Genomic DNA, 19735 nt, shown 5'->3' with positions numbered 1-19735 from the left:
TTTTTGGACGACATACTAAACTATGAAATTTTTGTCAAATTTTGGACGACATACTAAACTATGACATTTTTGACAAATTTTGGACGACATACTAAACTATGACATTTTTGTCAAATTTTGGACAACATACTAAACTATGACATTTTGTCACATTTTGGACGACATACTAAAGTATGACTTTTTTCTTCACATTTTGGAAGACATTCGAAAGTATGATATTTTGTCACATTTTGGACAACATACTAAACTATGACATTTTTGTCAATGTGCTTTGGACTTACATATACTAAACTATGACATTTTTGTCGATTTTGGACCACATACTAAACTATGACATTTTTGTAATTTTTTGGACGACATACTGAACAATGACATTTTGGTGACTTTTTGGACGACATACTAAACTATGACATTTTGGTGTCTTTTTGCAACACATACCTAACTATGACATTTTTGTCACATTTTGGACCACATACTAAACTATGACATTTTTGTCACATTTTGGACCACATACTAAACTATGACATTTTTGTCACATTTTGGACCACATACTAAACTATGACATTTTTGTAATTTTTTGGACGACATACTAAACTATGACATTTTGGTGACTTTTTGGACGACCTACTAAACTATGACATTCTTGTCACATTTTGGACAACCTACTAAACTATGATATTTGGTCACATTTTGGACGACATACTTAACTATGACATTTTTGTCACATTTGGACAACATACTGAACTATGACTTTTTTGTCAAATTTTCTATACTTCAAATAGCAGTTTGATTGACACATCACGATCCAATTAATTTGTTCAGGCTGTTCAATATGATTGGATGGTGTTTTTACAGGCTTGTCCGTTCCACAGCTGACTCATATTTTTCATTTTTTGTGTAAATGCTGTAAAAAAAATGCCAGTTACATGATTACAACTTTTTTAAAAAGCAAATGTAACACTGCAGCCTCTCTCCTAGACTCGGGAAGCTTTGGGAAAGTTTGCGAAGAAAGCCATCGTGCACTACAGAGATGACCTGGACCTGCAGAACCTGATGGATTACATCCAGAAAGAGGTACTCTGGGGCAATTTCACCCTAGAATGAATGTGCTTGTGTGTGTGTGTGTGTGTGTGCGTGTGTGTGTTCCACATCACATCTTCAAAAGTGATTGCAGCACAGGGTTTATTTAATATATGTGAGCTTTAAAGAAAAAAAAAAAAAGAAAGTCAGTGACCCGAGTTGTTTGTCTGATGTTTATTTTGGCCGTGGTGAGTGTTATCCACATGACAGGCTACACATAAACACATAGTTCCTGTATCTATGAGTCTCTCCATGTGATGTTCCTCTTCCATCTGCATACATTGGCAAAATTGTGAGCCTGGGTTTTCCCGTGTGAAAAGCCCAGTCTGGCAGGATGTACAGTCCAAGTCAAGACCGTGTGTCTAAATATATCTTGCTATGTCTCTCTTCTTCTCAACCCTTCATGCAGTTCAAGTGTTGTGGGTGGAACAATTACACAGACTGGTCTTGGAACCTGTACTTTAATTGCACTCATACAAACCCCAGCCATGAGCGCTGCTCTGTTCCTTATTCGTGCTGCACTCCTGTTCCTGGAGAGGTCTGTTGTTTTCTTTCTTCCATTTTTTTTTCTTAAATAAAAACCTGAACAGCTGCGATCAAATCATGTTAATGTGAAACAAGTGATTAATCAGTTTAAGCTGCAAATAAGACTTGCATTTGGCTCAACTCCAATTAACAGCATTTGTTAGATCTGCAAAGAGGCTTCTGATGCTCCGTGCAATAAATCTGTAGATGTATCCATCGGTTGATGAAACTAGGTCTGTTTGTGATGCAAACTGCTTCACCTGAAGGAAATGTTTCATATTCATCGCCTACAGACAAAACTTAAAAATGGCATGGTTTTAACATAAGGACTCTCCTGGTCCCAAACCTTTCTGATTTCATATTTGTTGAACTCTGCCAGGTTTAATTGTTGCCTGCAAAACAATGAACTAATTAGAGATTAACAGTGTTGACACAGAGGATATCATCTCACTCACTTGCTATATGGCTAATATGAAAACTGGCAGTGACAGTAGATGACGCCAATGCAGCTGAATAAGTGTAAGTCATTTTTTTGAACAATTACTATGAAACCTGTGAACTGCTCCTCTCACCACACTGCACCAACACTTCAGCTGCTCTCTCATGCTGACAAAGAATGACATCAACAGGAAAGAAACATGACTCACTACTTACTGCTCTACACAAAGGAAATAACCGGGAAACAGGCTAACATGAAAACGATGTTAGAAGTACAGAAGAACACGTCGCAATCCTGACTACTGTTCATTTAAACAGGGAAGAATATTATAAACATGTCCGTTCTACAGTTTATGGATGGAAGAGTTATTATTTTTGACATAGTTGAGTTAGCGGTCCCTACAACCAGGCTAGTCAATAAAGAGTTAGAGTGGTCATTAACTATATAGCATTAACAATACATTGATCATTGATAATATTTGATTTGCAGCCTACAGTTCAATACAAGTCCTCTTTCACGAGAGGTATATTTTGACCTAAAGCCTCCTATACCTGCATGCTGAGACAAACATGCATACATAAACAGTGAAATGGTGCATTTGTGCATAAAAACACCAAGTACCACTCACGGAACACAAATGCCTTCACCCTTATCCCAAAACTGTGACTTTCACACAACCATTTACTAATCCTTCTAGACTGTGAGGAGTCCGTGCAGATCTGTCACACTGTGACAGACTAAACATCATTCTACACAGGTGCAAAGTCTATTAATTGAACATTATTAGAGCTGATGCAGCGCTGCAACCCTGTTTACAGTCTGCAACTAGTTGTCATATCAAACGCACGCTGTTGCATCGCACACTTGTCGTTTCCTTTCTTTAACTCCAAATCACTGCAATTAGCAGGCGCCTACAAAATGCTCCCCTTGCCACCTCAATGGTTAATTTCTTTGTCAATGGAAAATAACACAAGGTAAAGTCTGCGAAACAGCAGCCTGTGTTTAAGTGTTTTTGTGGAAATCAAGGTAAAAATCTATACGAGTCACACATCCTTTCTCTGTCTTTGCCCACTGTCAATCCGTCTCACAGGCAGTGATAAACACCATGTGTGGATTTGGGGTTCAAACCCAGAACTACCTGGAGGCAGACAAGTCGATATACCCAGTCGGTTGTTCGGATCGAGCTGTGACGTGGGTTGAGTCTCATCTGTTGATGGTGGGGGCTCTCGCTCTAGGACTGGCTTTGCCTCAGGTAACTGCAGCTGGTAACGGTCTTACACGTGAGATACACGTGATCATTGTGAATTACGCTCCCATGGGTCTGCACGTTTAAATACCCTTAACATGAAAGGTCATACAGAGCAGCACATTTCATTTCACGTACATATACACAGTAGATACACTACATACACATAACTATGCAGGACTACTGGAGTTTTTTCCTCATCTATGGTAAATGTGGTCCACTTTTCCTCATCTATGGTAAATAAATAAATCATCGCGTCAGCCTAACAGCTTAAAAAGGTTAAAGCAATATCTGGATTTCATGTCGTTCATGCTTGAGAAAACCTGCTCGGATATGAATGTGCATCCAAAACTGGACAGGACTCTATAAACTTCTTCCTGTTCTCTTAAGTGTCCAGAGTGGCAGTCCAGCTTTTAAACAAAAAGTTTGTTAGGTTTGTGGAGCTTTACAATATTGCTCTATCTGTGCATGACCTTCATTTGGACGACATCATCAGACTTTTTAAGTTAGTCATTTATTGTATATCAGGCTTACTCCAGAGTACATGGACAGGCTTCTACCCTTTGAGAAAAATGTGATTATTTAATAAAATAAAAGTAGCTTGTATGTATTTATTTCCTTATGAAAGGTGCTACTGCAGAGAGGCTGAAGGGCTGCATGCAGCTCCAGAGCAGTGGGTTGCAGATAAGTGGCACCACATTATAATCTGAATTTCTCTCTAACAAGGCCTCCAGAATTGCGATTGTGGCTGGCAACGTTGGCGTTTAATGAATAAACGTTCAGAGGCATCACCTGCAACTACGCTTTGGTGCGCCTAATCGTCTATTTTCCTCTAAATGATTATTTAATTTACAAAACTGACATGTTGTATTAAAGAAGACCTAGAAGTAGTGATTGAGACCATTAACGCCTCAGGAAAATGCTAACTGACGTTATAAATCAGGCGTGAAGTAGGCTCATTTTCCCATAGACAAGCAGCAACGTCACACCCTGGTGGCTATTTAATGCATTCTTACTGATTAACTTCACTGGGAAAACAGGAAGACTCCGGTCTCTGTTTGGAGACCCCTGGTGAAACCACACTGAGCATGTTGCAATCAACATTGAGACTCTGCCTGCTTAAAAGGAATACTTCACCGATTTGCGTTTAGCTTTGTATTATTAGAATATTAGAATAGGGGTACTACTTTTGAAAAACTGTGCTTCCCAACCTCAGTTTCCCCTGAGTTGAGAAATATCTTCATTCTTTTCTTTGTTACGTGCACACCAGTGACACTTGGTCCTGTTAGCGTAACTGTTAGCAAAGATGGCGGACACTGTTTACATTCTGGGAATGAGGTCCCGTCCCCCTACGAGAGGGTCTAAAAAGTACAGAATTAGCGTTGCAGTCTCAAGGCTCGGACCAAGTGTCACTGGTGGGCACGTAACAAAGAAAATTAAAGATATTTCTCGACACAGGGGAAACTGAGGTTATTTTCAAAAATAATACCCCTATTCTAGTAATACAAAGCTTAATGTAACACTAAAGGTGCACATGGGAATAACACACAACTCCTTTTTTGGAAGTCCTGTGTTTATAGGTCACATATTCAGGCTTTAAAAAACATGTTTTTTTCGTCTTCTTATGATATCGCATTTTCAGTAGTGATGTAAAGTAGCAATAATTGTGCAGAAGTCACTAAATAGAACATTTGTCTTGTCTTCTTGTTCATAAAAACGAGCCAAGTGAACTTTAAACCGTGACATATTTCCAAATTTCACAAATTCAATCTGATTTTAAACATTTTGAGTACTTTTCCATCAGATTGTCTCGGTTGTGCTGAAAAAAAGGAAATAAGACACTCTATATTGCACATTCTTATAGCCTCTGTATATACTGTATGTTCTAACATAGTGACGGAGAAAAGCAGCCGAAATGCTCCGTGTTCTCAGGGTTAAATAACAAAGATGTAAACATTATTTGATGAGCCTCTGGCCAACTTCCCTTCACAGCTTCACCTCACCTCTCACAGCATGATTTTTGATCTTAAAAAAAAAACATCCCATGAAAACTTATTTTCCGTACAGACACCAGCAGGGTGTCGGGTTAATGTGAGGCCACTGAGATATAACTAATTCAAAATAGAGAGTTATGGGGAAGACGGCAATAACTAGGCACAATGGGCCACTGAAATTTTAACGACACATTATTCATTTATTACACACGGCTCTAGTTTGAAAGTGCAGGTTAATGTGCAACTGAAGCGGAAGCCTGAGTGCGATATTGTGTGATTACGTGTCCAAGAAAGGAAGACACTCTGTACAATTTCTGACCCATTTCACGTGGCGCCGCCTGCACGCGGCGCCGCAAATCCCAAAGTGCGAATGAATGCTAATAACTTGAGTTACCATGTTAGACTGGCCGTGAAATATCATTAGTGGCAATCAAGAGCTTTATCTAAATAATTAGTCCACTAACCTATCAAAATGATTCAGGTACTGTGACAGTGTGTTCTCACAGTGCATGTGGATCGCTAACTTGATCTATGTCACTCTCATATCTGCCTTGATTGGGTCCCAGGTGATTCGGCTGAGACGCGAGCATGTAAATAACCAATGAGTGCTGTCAAAACAATTGTATTAGCATTACAGTTGCTCTGATGTGCAGTAAATCTGCGAGTTGCGTTTTCTTTTTGTCCTCCTCGCGCATTCCCAACGAACACTACGGCGAAATTTTGTCTGCATAACAAGCCACATTTACCGCTCAATTATTTAAGCGCAACGTTAAAAGCCGTCCCTGACAGCAAGTGTGTGTTTTTTGCTGTAAAAATGTCTCACAATCAAATCTGCGGGGAATCACGCCATTAGGAATGATGAGCCTGTAAATCTTAATATGAACATTTTAAGTGACTCTATCCAAACCGTTTCATCGTGTTCTAAAACATCCCCCCCCGTCCCCCGTCCGTGCCAAATGAGCATTACAACCCTCTGAGGGACCTTGAAATGCTCAGCACAGGGGATCCAGTTACCCACAGAGCCCGGCCTGTAATTTACATTGGCAGCTGCTGTCCTCTAGATTGCAGGGATCGTGCTGTCCCAGATCCTGATCTCTCAGATCCAAGATGAGATTACCTCGGTGTTGTGAGAGCAGGCCGACACAGGGGAAGAGGAGGGAAGAAAAGAACTGTGCTCCACTCAGCTCCTCGGGGATGTGCAAGGATATCTTCTTTTTTTTTTTTTTCTTCTACATCTCTGCAAATGTTTGAGTGCAATTGTTATTCTTGAGGCGTGGTGCACTTTATTCTGTTACTCAAACGCTCTCTCACATGAAATGTAAGAAATGTGCATTTATTGGGTTTGATATTGGTTTTTGTAGTGCTGTTGACATGAAGACCTTCTCTCAGAAAAGTGTGTAAATGTGCTCTTGATAAAAGTGAGAAAGAAAGAAAGTAAAATGATTTTGTAATGTAATATACATTGATTAGCTTGTAATAGCAATGATTAAAAAGCTTTTCATTGAAAACTGTGCTGTGTTGAAAGTTTAAACTGTTTGGATAGAAAAGCCAAAGTCCGGCGTCAAAGTGCCCCAATAACCGAACATCAGCACGACAGACTGAAATGTTACTTTTGCACGGACACTGCTCTGCACAACTTGCACTCCTTCTAGGCATGAAGAGCCAGGGCTTTCTGCATGAGGCGATCAGTCAGAGGAGAGTTTGGCCTCACGGCATCACGCTCCACTAGAAGACACCTGGGAGAACACAAACACAGCGTATGGAGAGGAACACAGATTCAGAGAAAGTGGAGAAGCTAACCTGATGAATAATGAAGGCACTACATGCGACACAGACCGAGGTTGTTCGTTACACAGTGAAAGCATATCGTCTGTGTTGTGTGTGCATATGGAAGGACACGGCGGCTGAAGTAACAGGAGTGGGCAGGAGCCCCCAGTCGAGCTGCATCAGTTCTTCTTTGAGTTCTTTCGACTTAATCCACCGAGTAGAATCTCCCGTTAAAACGCGGACGACGAAACAAAGAGAAAATGAAATGAAGGAAATCTGAACTAGACGTTTGAAACCCGCAGTAACTGCTCACCTTCCCAGTTTCTGGTGACGCTTGTTCTCTGACTTCATGGCTGCATGTATGAGCATTTGACTGATGACGTCTCTCTGCAAACAATAGTGAACAAGCTCATTAAGCAAAGACCATTCCAGCAGTGTCTTCCATCTTGTGTTACACTTTCTACTGCTACTCTTTAAACTGTTGCACCTCGGGGAACAGTTTCATGAACAGAAAGAACGCAAAATCCATCAGCATCCATCACAGGGATTCATTATTCATACACTTTGCTCCACATTCTCTAGCATGTTCTTAGACTGAAAGGCTTAAGCTCTCATGTAGAGTGTTCTTCACCTCTGGCCTATTTTCACCCCCCGACAGGGATTTCTGTTTTCCTCAAGAAAACACAAAACAATAAGATCAATGATATCCAGGCAAAAATAAAGCCTCAAGGCATTTAAAAGGTGCATAACAGAACTACAGTTGTGCTTGTTTTGGTCCCCCCAAAAAAAAAATCCCCCAAAAAATCTCCAAACACCACACTTGCTTCACATCATTTTCTTCATTCTTCACAAGGGCTGTAACAATGAATCGATTCATTGATTATTAATCGGCAACTATTTAAGTGTATTTTTTTTTTCAATAATTAAAAAAAACAAACTCTTTTATATTGAGAATACTTTCTGTTTTCTTTGTTACATATAACAAAGAAATGTATTATTTTGAAGTACTTCGGTTTGGTGACAAAACAAGACACTTAAGAACATCACTGTCTGACACTCTATGGACCAAACTACTAATCGATTCATTGAGAAAATAATCCACCAATGAATCAATTACAAAAATGATTTTGTTGAACTTCAGTTTCGTTGAGTCAGGCAGATGAAAATAAGGTTTTTGATGACCTTGACATGATGCCACCGCTCAGAAGGGTCACATGATTGTCTTCCTGTTTTATACAGGTTTGTCAGACAGCAGGGGACAACTACGCCCCCTGCTGTCTGACGTCCTGCATTAGTTGTTAGTTGCAGCCTCAGTAGTAAATGCTGCGGGAGATGGACTTACAGTCCTGCACCATTATGAACTACAGAAGCCCAAGCAAATCTTCCAAATGAACTGATTCAAAGCGATTAATCGTCCAGCCCTATTTTGTTTCATTCTTCTTATTTGCTTTGAGTTGACCAACTCTCCTTGTGTGGAACTTACCTGAGCATCACTGCCGCCGATGCCGACCATGTGGTAGCGTAAAGGGTACAGGAGATCCACGGCTCCACCGTAGTTGCCTTTGTCGTATTCAACGAAAGCCTGACACATGGGTACGCCTACAGTCCCGGCCAGCTGATGTTGCTGATTGTCTCCCGGCCCCCTGGAGAGAAAGGCGATTGTTTAAAGGAAGAACATTTCTGAGAACAATTGTTTTTTTTTAGTTATTATTATTATTACAACAGTACATATACTGTATTTGTGAAGCAATAAATCTTGGACCACAAATAAAAATAATTGCATACTTCCTTATACGCTACATTAGACCTCACCAAACAGTTTCATCTAGATACAGAAGACAAAAAAGGATGAGACTATGAATTGGTATAGAAGCAAATAATAATAATAATAAAAAAACACAACACATTATTCATACAAACGTGTGATGTGCCTGACGTACTGCTGCGGTCTGACAACTGTGGCTGAGGATAGTGAATGTGATATTTACCATCTGAGAAAAGAAACTGTGAAGTCTGCCGACATGTTTTGACATGTGGGGGTAAGTGAGAGAGTGAAGCCGGGGCCAGAGAGGGCAAGAGAGAGGAAAACAAACTAAAAACAGCATTGTAGAGTGACTTCACCTGAGCTGAGACCCTCACATCATCACAACAAGCAATCGCTCGCTTTTTCCTTACTTTCTGCTTGTTTCCTGCTGTGACCTCCTGCTTCACGTGTTTTTTTTTTTTAATGACTTCTAGCAGTTCAATGCCAGCTTGAAGCAAGAGTTTTTTAACATTTGCAATGGCAACACGTGGCTGTTCACACAGCCTTTCTTATGCGGGAATAAAAGATGCTTTCCGTTCCAGATATGTCATTTAAAAACACGTAAAACACGTAAAACACGGCCAAATCAATTATTTAGCAGCACTTTAAGACGATCGGAGGAAACTGTAACTGTGCTCATTCACATTTAAATACCTAATCTAAAAAAGTCAAAACAAAATGTATATGTATATGTTTTAATTAACATTTTAATTAACAACAAAGTCACTACATAATTCTGCCTGGACACAATTTATTTGTTTCCTTCTTTTTGAAAATAATTTAAGGGGGGGATTTATATAAATGGAAGTGTCGCAGCTGCTTTAGAGACAATGAGCGATGAAGGTGATACAACGCAGACTTGGCTATTAGCGTCGCTTCAGGGGCCAAATATTGACATGCTGTCATTTCGTGTAGGTCTGCACAATCTGGGGAAAATATCTGCATCTGACAGACGCTTGTGATTTGATTTACAATAATAATTTAAAGTGGAGCTTCGGCTGTGAAACGGATTCAAAACATGCAGCGCTACCAAATGAGATGCCGTCAGAATATCACCCTACGCTCTCATGTAAGGATGAGAAAATAGCATATGTAATTATTTCATTTTTTTTGAATAGGCATAAAATAAATGAACAATCGTTCATCATTTTAAATGATTATTATTCAGCCCTATTTCCCATTCATTAAAGCAATATTTGCATGTTAAAATATGAAAAATCAATGAGGTCTACAGAAGAGCTCTGGGTTGGTTTATTTGCACAGACTGACAAAGGTATTACTTATTATTTTTCCAAGGTGTGAGAGGCATGAATATCCGAGCAGAGCCAGATATGCCAAAACACTGTCAGAATTTCATGGATTAACGAACCGACACAGTGTATGTGAGCGATGGAAATTAAACAAATGCAAAGCTTTAACAAGTCTGCAGCCTGCCCGATAATTCAAAGTAGAGCTGTGCGTTTCCTACATAGTTTCCTGTGTAACTTCTTGTTATTTGGGTTACATTATGTCACGGTAAAAAAGCATGAGAATTTAAAGCACGGGTCTTAAATGGCAGCTTTCTGTGGGTTCTTCTGCCAGACAAAATTGAGAGCACGGGCTGTGAGTGGTTGGCATGCCAGAACACATTATGACCACAGAACTCCACAGAGGCAGCAGCTGCTGGTGTAACATCTGCTGCAGAGAGAAGACCCTGGTCTCAGAGATGGACTGCAGCTCCGTATTCTCCCTCTACCTCAACCGTCCCGCGCTCAGCCTTGTTTCCGTCTCCGCTTTACGTAAGACCTGGGTGACTTATGTAACGCTGGCTGTGAGTGTTGAGGTGAAAGGAAAGAAATGGTGCGGAACTTACTTGGCCAATTCCTGGAGGCCCTCCAGCAGACGCTGAGAAGTCCCGCTCTCTTTAGCTCCGAGCGACGTCATGAGGAAGTGGAGGTCATTAAATATGGTCACGTGGTCCTCGCTGTGAGGCTGCGTTACCTGGAACATCTCTCTCCAGCGATCCCTCACGCACACACCTAATCACACACAGATACAGAGGCGACGACTGATTAAAAGCTATATTCAGTCTCTGTTTTACATAGAAAAAAAAAGTAAAAACAAATTTTTCCTTAGCGGTTTTAGTTACGACTACACTTTTTTACTTTATCTTAAAGGTGCCGTGCATAATGTTCGGTGATCGATGATATTATTCTGCCTCTGTTTTGGTCCTGGTGTACTTTTATATGCTGCGTCCTGCATCTGAAAACTGGCAATACTATAATTCCTGACTGGAGGGTGTGTATACAGCAGCGATTTATCCAACCAAACTACTGTAGAAAGTGGCTCCTTTAGGCCTCAGATTTCACTTCTGACGCTTTTTCATGGTACATTTCTTCGTGTTTCCGGTCATACTCCAACCTATTTGCGGGCATTCGAGCAATGTTGCTGTTGCATTGCAAATCACTTCCCGTGTAAGATCGATTTTAACAGCGAGAAAGCGAGAGGTGTGTGGAGCTGATTTCACTATGTAACAGACTTTTGTTTACATTTAAAAGTTACACTTTTAAATACATAGCGGTGTTTTCATCAGGCCAATAAGCTCTACTGCTGAACTCCCTGCTCGATGCGCTTTTCCTTCACAGGATGTTCAGTGAAATCCCACATTAGCATGTATCTTACCCTCCATTTCCAGTCTGCAGAGCATTGAACTGGCATCGACAGTGTCCAACATGGATCCCGAGGCTTTACAGCGTCTGAATATCTAGAAGAACAGGACGTCATTCACATTTAACCCGCAAAGATGTAACATAACATCACAGCCTCCACACACTGACATCTTTGGAGGAGAAAAATCATAAAGAAGACATGTTCATGTTTTACTGGAGTCCCCCTGGTATGAGCTGGTTAAACATTCATGGCTATCGGCTAAAATTATGTAAGAATTTTTTTCCGCTGCGTTTAAAACTTGAGGCAAGCCTGTGTAACATTATGAAATGGTCTTGTATAGGTGAAAGATGTCAAAGGGCTTTACTTTCAGACTGTCCCACTCATTTTGAGAGTGAATAGAAACCGCTTTGGCAGTTGACACTGAAAAGGACGGTGGGGTTTTTAACTTCCATTAATTCACACTTGCGTTCTTGACTCACAAGAAGAACAACACATTGCTCTTAGCCTTTTGTCCCCTGTGCATTGGGACATCCATCACTCTTGAAAGAACTCACAGGGTACTCGGACGGATATACCGTTAAAGTGTTGATGCAAAGTCTCGACACAAACCGACCTGAGAGTCGTATATTTGCAGAGCGGCTTCGTACTGCCCCTGTGGAGGAGGAGGAGGTGGAGGAAGAGGGGGCAAGAAAGACAAGTTTAAATAACTTCAGACTTGAGAGATAAGCCGGGGTTATAGATTGTGTTGACACAAATTAATCTCCCGATATAATCAACTCTCGACTTGAAATTACCCAGGGGAAAGGGTATCATAAATACAAGTTCCATAAGCACTCCCACTGCCAACTATTCGGTTGACTGAGAAATCTCATTATAATCTTTACCTTCTCGATGAAGTATAGAGCCCAGTGCCAATAGTTATGACTCGCCAGGACATCAGATACCTGAAATTAAACAATATATATTTCATTTTTACCTGGAGCTGTGAAAATCTGTAATTTAAATCTGCTGATTTTTGTGGAGAGGAACAAGGTAACCGAATTCAACAAGGTTATAAAAATGTGATTCATTAGGAGGGGGAGAAAAAAACAAAACAATTCCATGGAGTTGTACCTGCCAGTCCTTCTCTTTACTCTCCATAAACTTCAAGCCCTTGTCAATCTCAGCCTTCATCTCGTAAACATGAGCTAAAGAGTGGACCGACCAAGCGTCATCTGGAACCAGGCTGAGGCCCTGCACAAGAGAAGCAGCCGCATGGATTAGGATTAGGATGCAATTGTAAGATTACATTTCAGAAACAATGGGATTCCTTTTGTTTTTATTCCTGATATATCCTCCATCATTTTACTGACTCCTATGTCGCAGCTGCTTTGTAAGCATTACACATACAGGTGAGAACATCTGGGCTGCTGACGTTTGGATGAGCTGTTTATTATGGGGAGGGGGGAGGGGCTGCACTCATGCAATCAGCACAGGCACAGACTTCCTGCACCACCCGGCCACAACAATAAAAGCAACACAGTGTTAAAGAAAAAAAAAATAATATATATATATATATATATATATATATATATATACACTAAAGAAACAGAGAAAATCTCACCTCCATGGCAACTCTTTCAGCCTGGTCATAGAAACGAGTCTCCAGAAGACCAAAGGAATATAATCCTTTCAGATAACTGCCGGCACAAACACAAACACAAACACATAAGAACATCATTAAAAACACAGGAATGACAAAATGTTTTATTCACTCACCAATTTAGTTCTTTTTACAGAATGTAATGTAGGTGTTGTAGAATGCAATAACAATGTCTATTAAATTAGCGTACGACAAGGTCTATGTCACAATGGAAAGTGACAATTGGAAAAACAATGCTCTGGTAAACCAGATGTAAGCAGTTTTTATAACTTTTTGAAATAAAGCATCAATTGTTTCTTAGCCTCGATGCTTTTTTTAAAATGCATATCGATCCGCTGTGGTGACCTCTACTGAGGGAGAAGCAAACTCATCTGATACAGCTCAACTTAATCCCTGGGGAAATTCCAACAAATTTATAACAAATAAGAAATGCATATTAAATGAAATATATCAGTGACAGTGAGGGGGAAAAAAATAAATACATCTAAATCATTTTAACACAGCTGATAACAGCAGTGTGTTACCACCAACTCTCTTCATGCTGATAACTGCAAACTCGTTATTGCTGTGTGGGAGTATTGGATTTTATTTTCCCTTTGGACGGCAAACTGCAGATTTGTCTCCACACAGACATCGCTTGTTACCATCGAGTGTTAAAATATTAAACGTATTTTGTTTTCGTCTGTCTGGAAATAGCGGAAGAAGGAAGGCTTTGCGGGAAAACAATCATTTATTCCCTTTAAGGATTCCTCAACCAGAAAGGACACATGCATGACTGCAGGGTGGAGACTGAGGCTTTCCAGAGCAGTACGCCTCATTTACTGTCCTTTCTTCTCACCTCTACCAGCCCACGACCCTCAGCTCTGGACTAAAAGGTATATTAATATATACAGTACGCCACTGGTGTGCCCATGTCCTTGTTAGACTTTGATCATTCTTTAATGGACTTCATATTTTCCATGTCATAATATAGGGTAAGGGTAATAAATCACCCTTTTTGAGGAGATACATTTGTAGAATTAAAGGTTCAGTCGGCGTAGAACAACTGGTGACATTCCAATCGTGTCAGAGAAGTCATTCATCTACGCGTGGTGTTGTAGACCTCTGCTTTAAGATGTGAAACATGACGGCGGCCTCTCTAAAGCAAGAACGGCACATAAGCAAGGCTTATTCTGAGGCTATGGAAGGATTATTCACTTACATACATAGTTAGGGGGAGTATACAGTATTGCTATCAATAAACCCTCGTAATGTTACACACGGGACCTTTAAGTAACAAAACACCATCTCTCTGTAGTTTTTTATTTTCTCTCTGGAGCTTTCCTCCGCAGCGCCGGCTAACAGTGATCTGTGGTTATGTGACGGTTGGTGCAGAGCAGGTAGCGTATAGCCGGTGTTTAGAGATGTGAGAGCTCATTACATGTGCAGTTTACGAGCGGCTATGAATTATTTTATTTATTAAGGCCCATTAAGTCCAACGGCACTTGTTTAGAAACTCAATTAAAATCCCAACAAGTTCTATATAGCCCAGTGATAATCTGTAATATTATTCGTTCATCATGACACACACAAAGTCAATATACTATAAATTGTGTGTATCGACGCCTGACACACGAGTGTTTTACAGTCGTCATTCCACTCCCATTATATACATTCGGCAATATACGGAGAAGACAAGATTATTTTCTCGAATAATCATTTGGTCTATAAGATATGAGAATACCTTAAAATATATTGAGCGGTGTGCGTCAAACCTTAAAATGATGCTGTTCTCAAATGTCTTATTTTGTCCACACACCAAAATTATTAACTTTTAATGATTTCTTTGTTATCCAGAGCAAAGAAATGAAGAAAATACTCACATTAAAGAAGCTGAAACAATCAGAAATCTTGTTTAAATCATGAAAAAAGCTTCAAACCGATTAATCGATTATCAAAATAGTTGTCGATTAATTTAGTAATCGATTAATAATTGATGAATTGTTTCAGCTCTATAGCATATGCTGGTTTGCATACCTGGACAAAGGTATTTGTGGCTTCCAGTGAGGCAGCACTCTGGCCACAGAGTCCCTCATCTGGACTTGGGCTCCCAAGTAGAAGTAGGAGTCATGGGCAAACTTGAGAGCCAGTAAATCAGTGGGGTGATCGACCAGAATGTCTTCCCATGCATCACAGGCCTTGAAAAAGTTCCTAAATGAAACACGAGTCAGTGTTACAGATGCACAATCTTCCATGAAGATGCTAAGGACGAGAGAATGAATCCACAATGAGATTCATAAAGCGAGAATTGGAAACCCTTGACGAATAAATGATCTGCTCAGTATCTCCTTATACCCAGCATCCACACAGAACACAGAACACAACAAATATTACTTGCTAGACTGTGAGTCACCATACAGATGGATGCTGTGAATCCGAAGCATAATGCCCCCCAAAATGTCACAATGGAAGACACTGATGATGAATGAACAACAACTCTTTTTCAAAGTCTTTTGTTATTCTCATTATAATAATAATAAAAAAGAGAAACATTCATCTTTCCCAGGCAACTTATAAAACAAAACTTGTCTGATCCCTGCTGAGGCTTATTAATTACTCTTCTTTATATATCTATCAAAACCACAGGTGTTAATCCTGGTGTGAACTGACAAACTGTTTATGCTGTTTACTTAACATTAGATCACGCGAACCCTGAGTAATATCAGGTATGAACAGGACCAGAGGACGCATTAAATGCTGCCTGAAAAATTCATGGTTATTTATACAGTATATGTGGCTATTGTTGTAATTGCCCTCTGGCTTGTTGCTCTTGCTCTCTCTCATAAAAGCCTGATTCACTGAGTGATACCGAGATGATTCTCCAATCTCTGCCAAGATTTTCTGAAATTCTGTGAAAGGGACCAGAGGGTTTTTCTTCCTTGGACCCATTTTACAGTTACTGAAACCACTGCACACCTGGGGAATGCTAAAAGCTTTGAAATGCTTCCATACCCTTGCTCAGATCTATGTCTGGCCACAATTTTATCACAGATATTCAGGAGTTCCTTACACTTGAGAGCTTGGTTACACCTTGATATGCAGGGGGAATTGTGGGGTCTTATAAACACACACACACACACACACACACATAAAGAGTCGCGTGTGCCTTTCTAAATGGAAATACATTTTCTTTCAAGGTCTACGTTCCAAAAGCAAAAACAATGAACTGAAGTTTTCATTTCACTATCAGTCATTATCATTCTATTTTATTCACTTCATTTGCACACCTATTGCTTTTTATTTTAGGATTTACTGTACGGCATTAATTTAAGTATTAACCTTCAAATACTTCCTTTTAAACCTACTTTCATATAGAGGAAGCACGTCTCATCTCACATCAGGAGAAAATGTTAGTGAAACTCATGCTAGCATGACATTTTGCACAAATATCACAAGATGCCCATTGATCCATTAGTTGTAAGTGCATTCCCTGTGGCCATGCAGCTCTGGACCTTACCCATGTGAGAAAAGCTCCATCGCCTTGACATGGAGCCTCTCTCTGGGAGAGATGTCCTGGCTGTTGGCCAGCTGCACTGTTCGCCTCACTGCACTGGCAAGACGCTCATTCAGCCGAGTGGAGCTTCCCATTGCCACCAGCTCAAGTCCTGTACTCATCATGTGGCCCATAACTACAGGGGGAAATGAAACAAACCAAAGTTCTCATTGTGACTTATGAAACAGAACTTCCCCTTATAACGGCCCTTTTCCTTTTTTCCTTTCGAACTGAAGCTGACACAAGCTCCCTCCGTTTTGATACATTTGCATGAACAAACTTGAATTTAAAATGCTTGAATGGTGCTCAAGCTGAGAGCCATTCATACAGTTGTTGAGTATGAAGCAGATAAGGATCAACCTCTTGCTTCCTGATCTGTTGTCGGTCAACAGATGACCCCTCTGGGTAAATAAATGACAGCACAGAATGTCATACAGTAGCAAAAGTAGTGTCCAAAGTCAGCGTATGTTGCAGTATTATGCAATAAGAGACTTGTTGAGCAAGATCTTGGCTTTTCTATTTAATGGTAAATGTCTTGACGTGTCTTAGTGGAGAAAACTCAGGTGTAAGATAAGACAATTGTTCATTTGTCCCATATTAGGGAAATGTATGGACTTGTATGACAACAGTAATGCTATAGTTTGAAGGATCCTGGTACTGGTTCAACTAAAAGGGCTGTAGTTATTAGTAATGTTAGTAATAACACTTTCCTTATCATATCCCATCAAATGTCTGCAGCCTGTTGTTTATCAAGGCTTGATATACGACGACCATCCATTAACGATGGAGTCGAGCAGCGTGTGTGTCTCATCGGCTGTTCTGCCATCAATTGATGTGCTTAAGATGACTCATTATGTTCCACCCTGTTATACATTTAATGACCTCCAGGCATACGTCTTTACGACTGCCACGCGAAACTCCAGATACAAACATTCTACTCCCCTGGTTCAATCAAATATAAATGAAATACAGGTCTGATGTTTGACCACCTAACTGGCACTTACCAAAGTTAGGATCCGCTGCCTGGATAGCAGAAATGCATCCATCAATTCCTCCCAAGGTTTCATCATTCCTCCACTTCACATACTGAGGGCAAAAAACAACTCAGTCATTTTATTTGGGGAGACATTATGCAAAATGACAAGCGTGGGTTCAAGAGTTTGCAGTTACCTGTGTGAGTATGGCGTCATAGAGCTTGCAAGCCTCATTACTGCTGGTGGACAGTGGAAGACCCTCTGCCCTCCATGCCTGTCACAAACACGGTGCAGATATAAACACTGTATGCATATGTGTTCCTTTATGTAGCTGACATAATGCTGCACACCTACAGCACAGCATGCTTGTTAAAATCCAGTGGGCAGAGTAAGGTAAGTTAAGGTAAGCCATTTCCATAAACCAGCCTGCACCGGACACTGACTCACTGATAACATGGCTACAGAAGGGAACACAAACATTCAGCCACTAAACAAAAGGCTCACCTAATAAAATTGATAAGGAGCTGCGACTCATTCTGAACAAAGGCATAGGTATTATATTAACTAGTGCAGGTGTAGGTTTTATTATCGTTAAGATAGAAGATAAGATTAGATGCTGACTGCTGGCAGCCATGTTCAGTGGGCACCAGTGTCCAGTGTCCAGGTCCCAGGCCGGTTCACAGAAAGAGTGATGTGCTTGGCAGCAGGCTTGAAGAAGTCTAACTCCTTCATCTTTGACCCAGAAGCCCCTCACTTCTTCGATCAACTAGTACGATTACTTCATATCCAGCAATCCTCTAAATCCTTTTATTGGTTTCATTTTCAAATTATGCAGATATGACCAGAATCTGGCAAAACTTGCATTAATACTAATATTGATATGAATAGTAATACCAGTCTCTTTTGCATTTATGTAATTTTCCACATTTCTAGGTCTCCTCTCTTTGTAAATCTGCTGAATTTGTTTCTGTACAGAAGTTTCTGACACCTACTGCATGTCTGTCCGTCCTCGGAGAGGTATCCCTCCTCTGTGGCTCTTCCTAAGGTTTCTCCCATTTTTCCCCTGCACAAGGGTCTATGTGGAGTTTTTCCTCACTCGATGTGAGGGTCTAAGGACTGCTTCTCAAAATTCTTCCATTTACTAAATTAAATTGTGCATTTCTTTGTCCCGGGAAAAGTTAAATGACATGACAAGTTGTTAAAACATATGTGATAAAAAATAATGCCATGGCAGTTATGTATAATGACCTGATTCTGGCCAAACGGTAAACACAGTTATTGTCAATATTGAGATCATGTTTACTTTTATATGACTATTCACTGGCAGGAACAGAGTATTATAATTTCAATGTTAGCTGTTTATGTAAGTGCTGTGCTGCATGATCTGGGTGTGGGTCTCACACATTCTGTTGATTGTCGAAGGATTTCAAACCTCTTAAGTTTGGGAAGCTCTGGACGAATCACAAAAAGGACAAATGTAAGAAAAATTGGCATTAACGAATAAGTACTTTAACAGCAAACCGCAATAATAGAAAGTGCCAATATGACACGGAGGTTAACACATTATTTTAATCCCACATCGCCATATTCATTTCCCTTACTCTCCTTTTTGCAGAAAAAGCTAATCACAGACCTAGCGCCAAACAAACTTATTTCCTTGCTCATGCAAATATATCTTGAACATTTATACTTTCCGACAATTGACGTCAGAAATTCATGAACGCAAAGGTCTCACCTGACAGTCCCTGAAACTGGCTGCGTCCATGGTTGATGCAGAAGGAGACGACTAGGAATAATAAACATAAAACTGGTCGGACATTTGGGACAAGTGTTTACCGGAACCTCACGGTGGTTGATGAATTTCAAAGTAAGTGCATGGACAAAATGTATGATTGTATTCCGTACATTGACGACATGTATTTTACATTAAACACGTTATTTTATTGTCCTTTGTGTCTTTTAAAACGCAGTGAGAGTGTTTGGAATGTGCGGCGGGAGGGCAAAAATAGAAAAGGGATGTATGCAGACTTTATTTCCGCGGTTTATTTTGTTAACCGTGCTCCCATTAATCAGAAAGTACTTG

The 19735-nt window shown here is 40.2% G+C and overlaps 2 protein-coding genes across 2 annotated transcripts in view; one reads left to right on the top strand and one right to left on the bottom strand.

Annotated features, from left to right (window-relative positions):
• The window catches only part of tspan33b (tetraspanin 33b), a 10309-nt gene extending 3446 nt beyond the window's left edge, over positions 1 to 6863 (top strand). Inside the window, exons 2-5 of the mRNA XM_044036081.1 lie at positions 979 to 1074; positions 1490 to 1618; positions 3135 to 3296; positions 6346 to 6863. Of these exons, the coding sequence (XP_043892016.1) occupies positions 979 to 1074; positions 1490 to 1618; positions 3135 to 3296; positions 6346 to 6414 (456 nt within the window). The 3' untranslated portion in view covers positions 6415 to 6863. The remainder of the gene's footprint in view (positions 1 to 978; positions 1075 to 1489; positions 1619 to 3134; positions 3297 to 6345) is intronic.
• Positions 6602 to 19491, bottom strand: ttc38 (tetratricopeptide repeat domain 38). The gene is made up of 14 exons (XM_044036318.1): positions 19388 to 19491; positions 17849 to 17926; positions 17683 to 17764; positions 16643 to 16814; positions 15163 to 15336; positions 13108 to 13183; positions 12618 to 12737; positions 12389 to 12448; positions 12118 to 12156; positions 11517 to 11598; positions 10708 to 10873; positions 8535 to 8694; positions 7365 to 7438; positions 6602 to 7020 (listed from the first exon to the last, which is right to left on the bottom strand). The coding sequence occupies exons 1-14, from the start codon at positions 19415 to 19417 to the stop codon at positions 6933 to 6935; spliced, it is 1401 nt and encodes a 466-aa protein (XP_043892253.1). The 5' UTR covers positions 19418 to 19491; the 3' UTR covers positions 6602 to 6932.
• Positions 19492 to 19735: the final 244 nt, after the last annotated feature.

Source organism: Solea senegalensis, linkage group LG10, assembly GCF_019176455.1.
Source record: "Solea senegalensis isolate Sse05_10M linkage group LG10, IFAPA_SoseM_1, whole genome shotgun sequence".
Lineage (NCBI taxonomy): Eukaryota > Metazoa > Chordata > Actinopteri > Pleuronectiformes > Soleidae > Solea > Solea senegalensis.
This window is presented reverse-complemented; position numbering and strand designations above follow the sequence as displayed.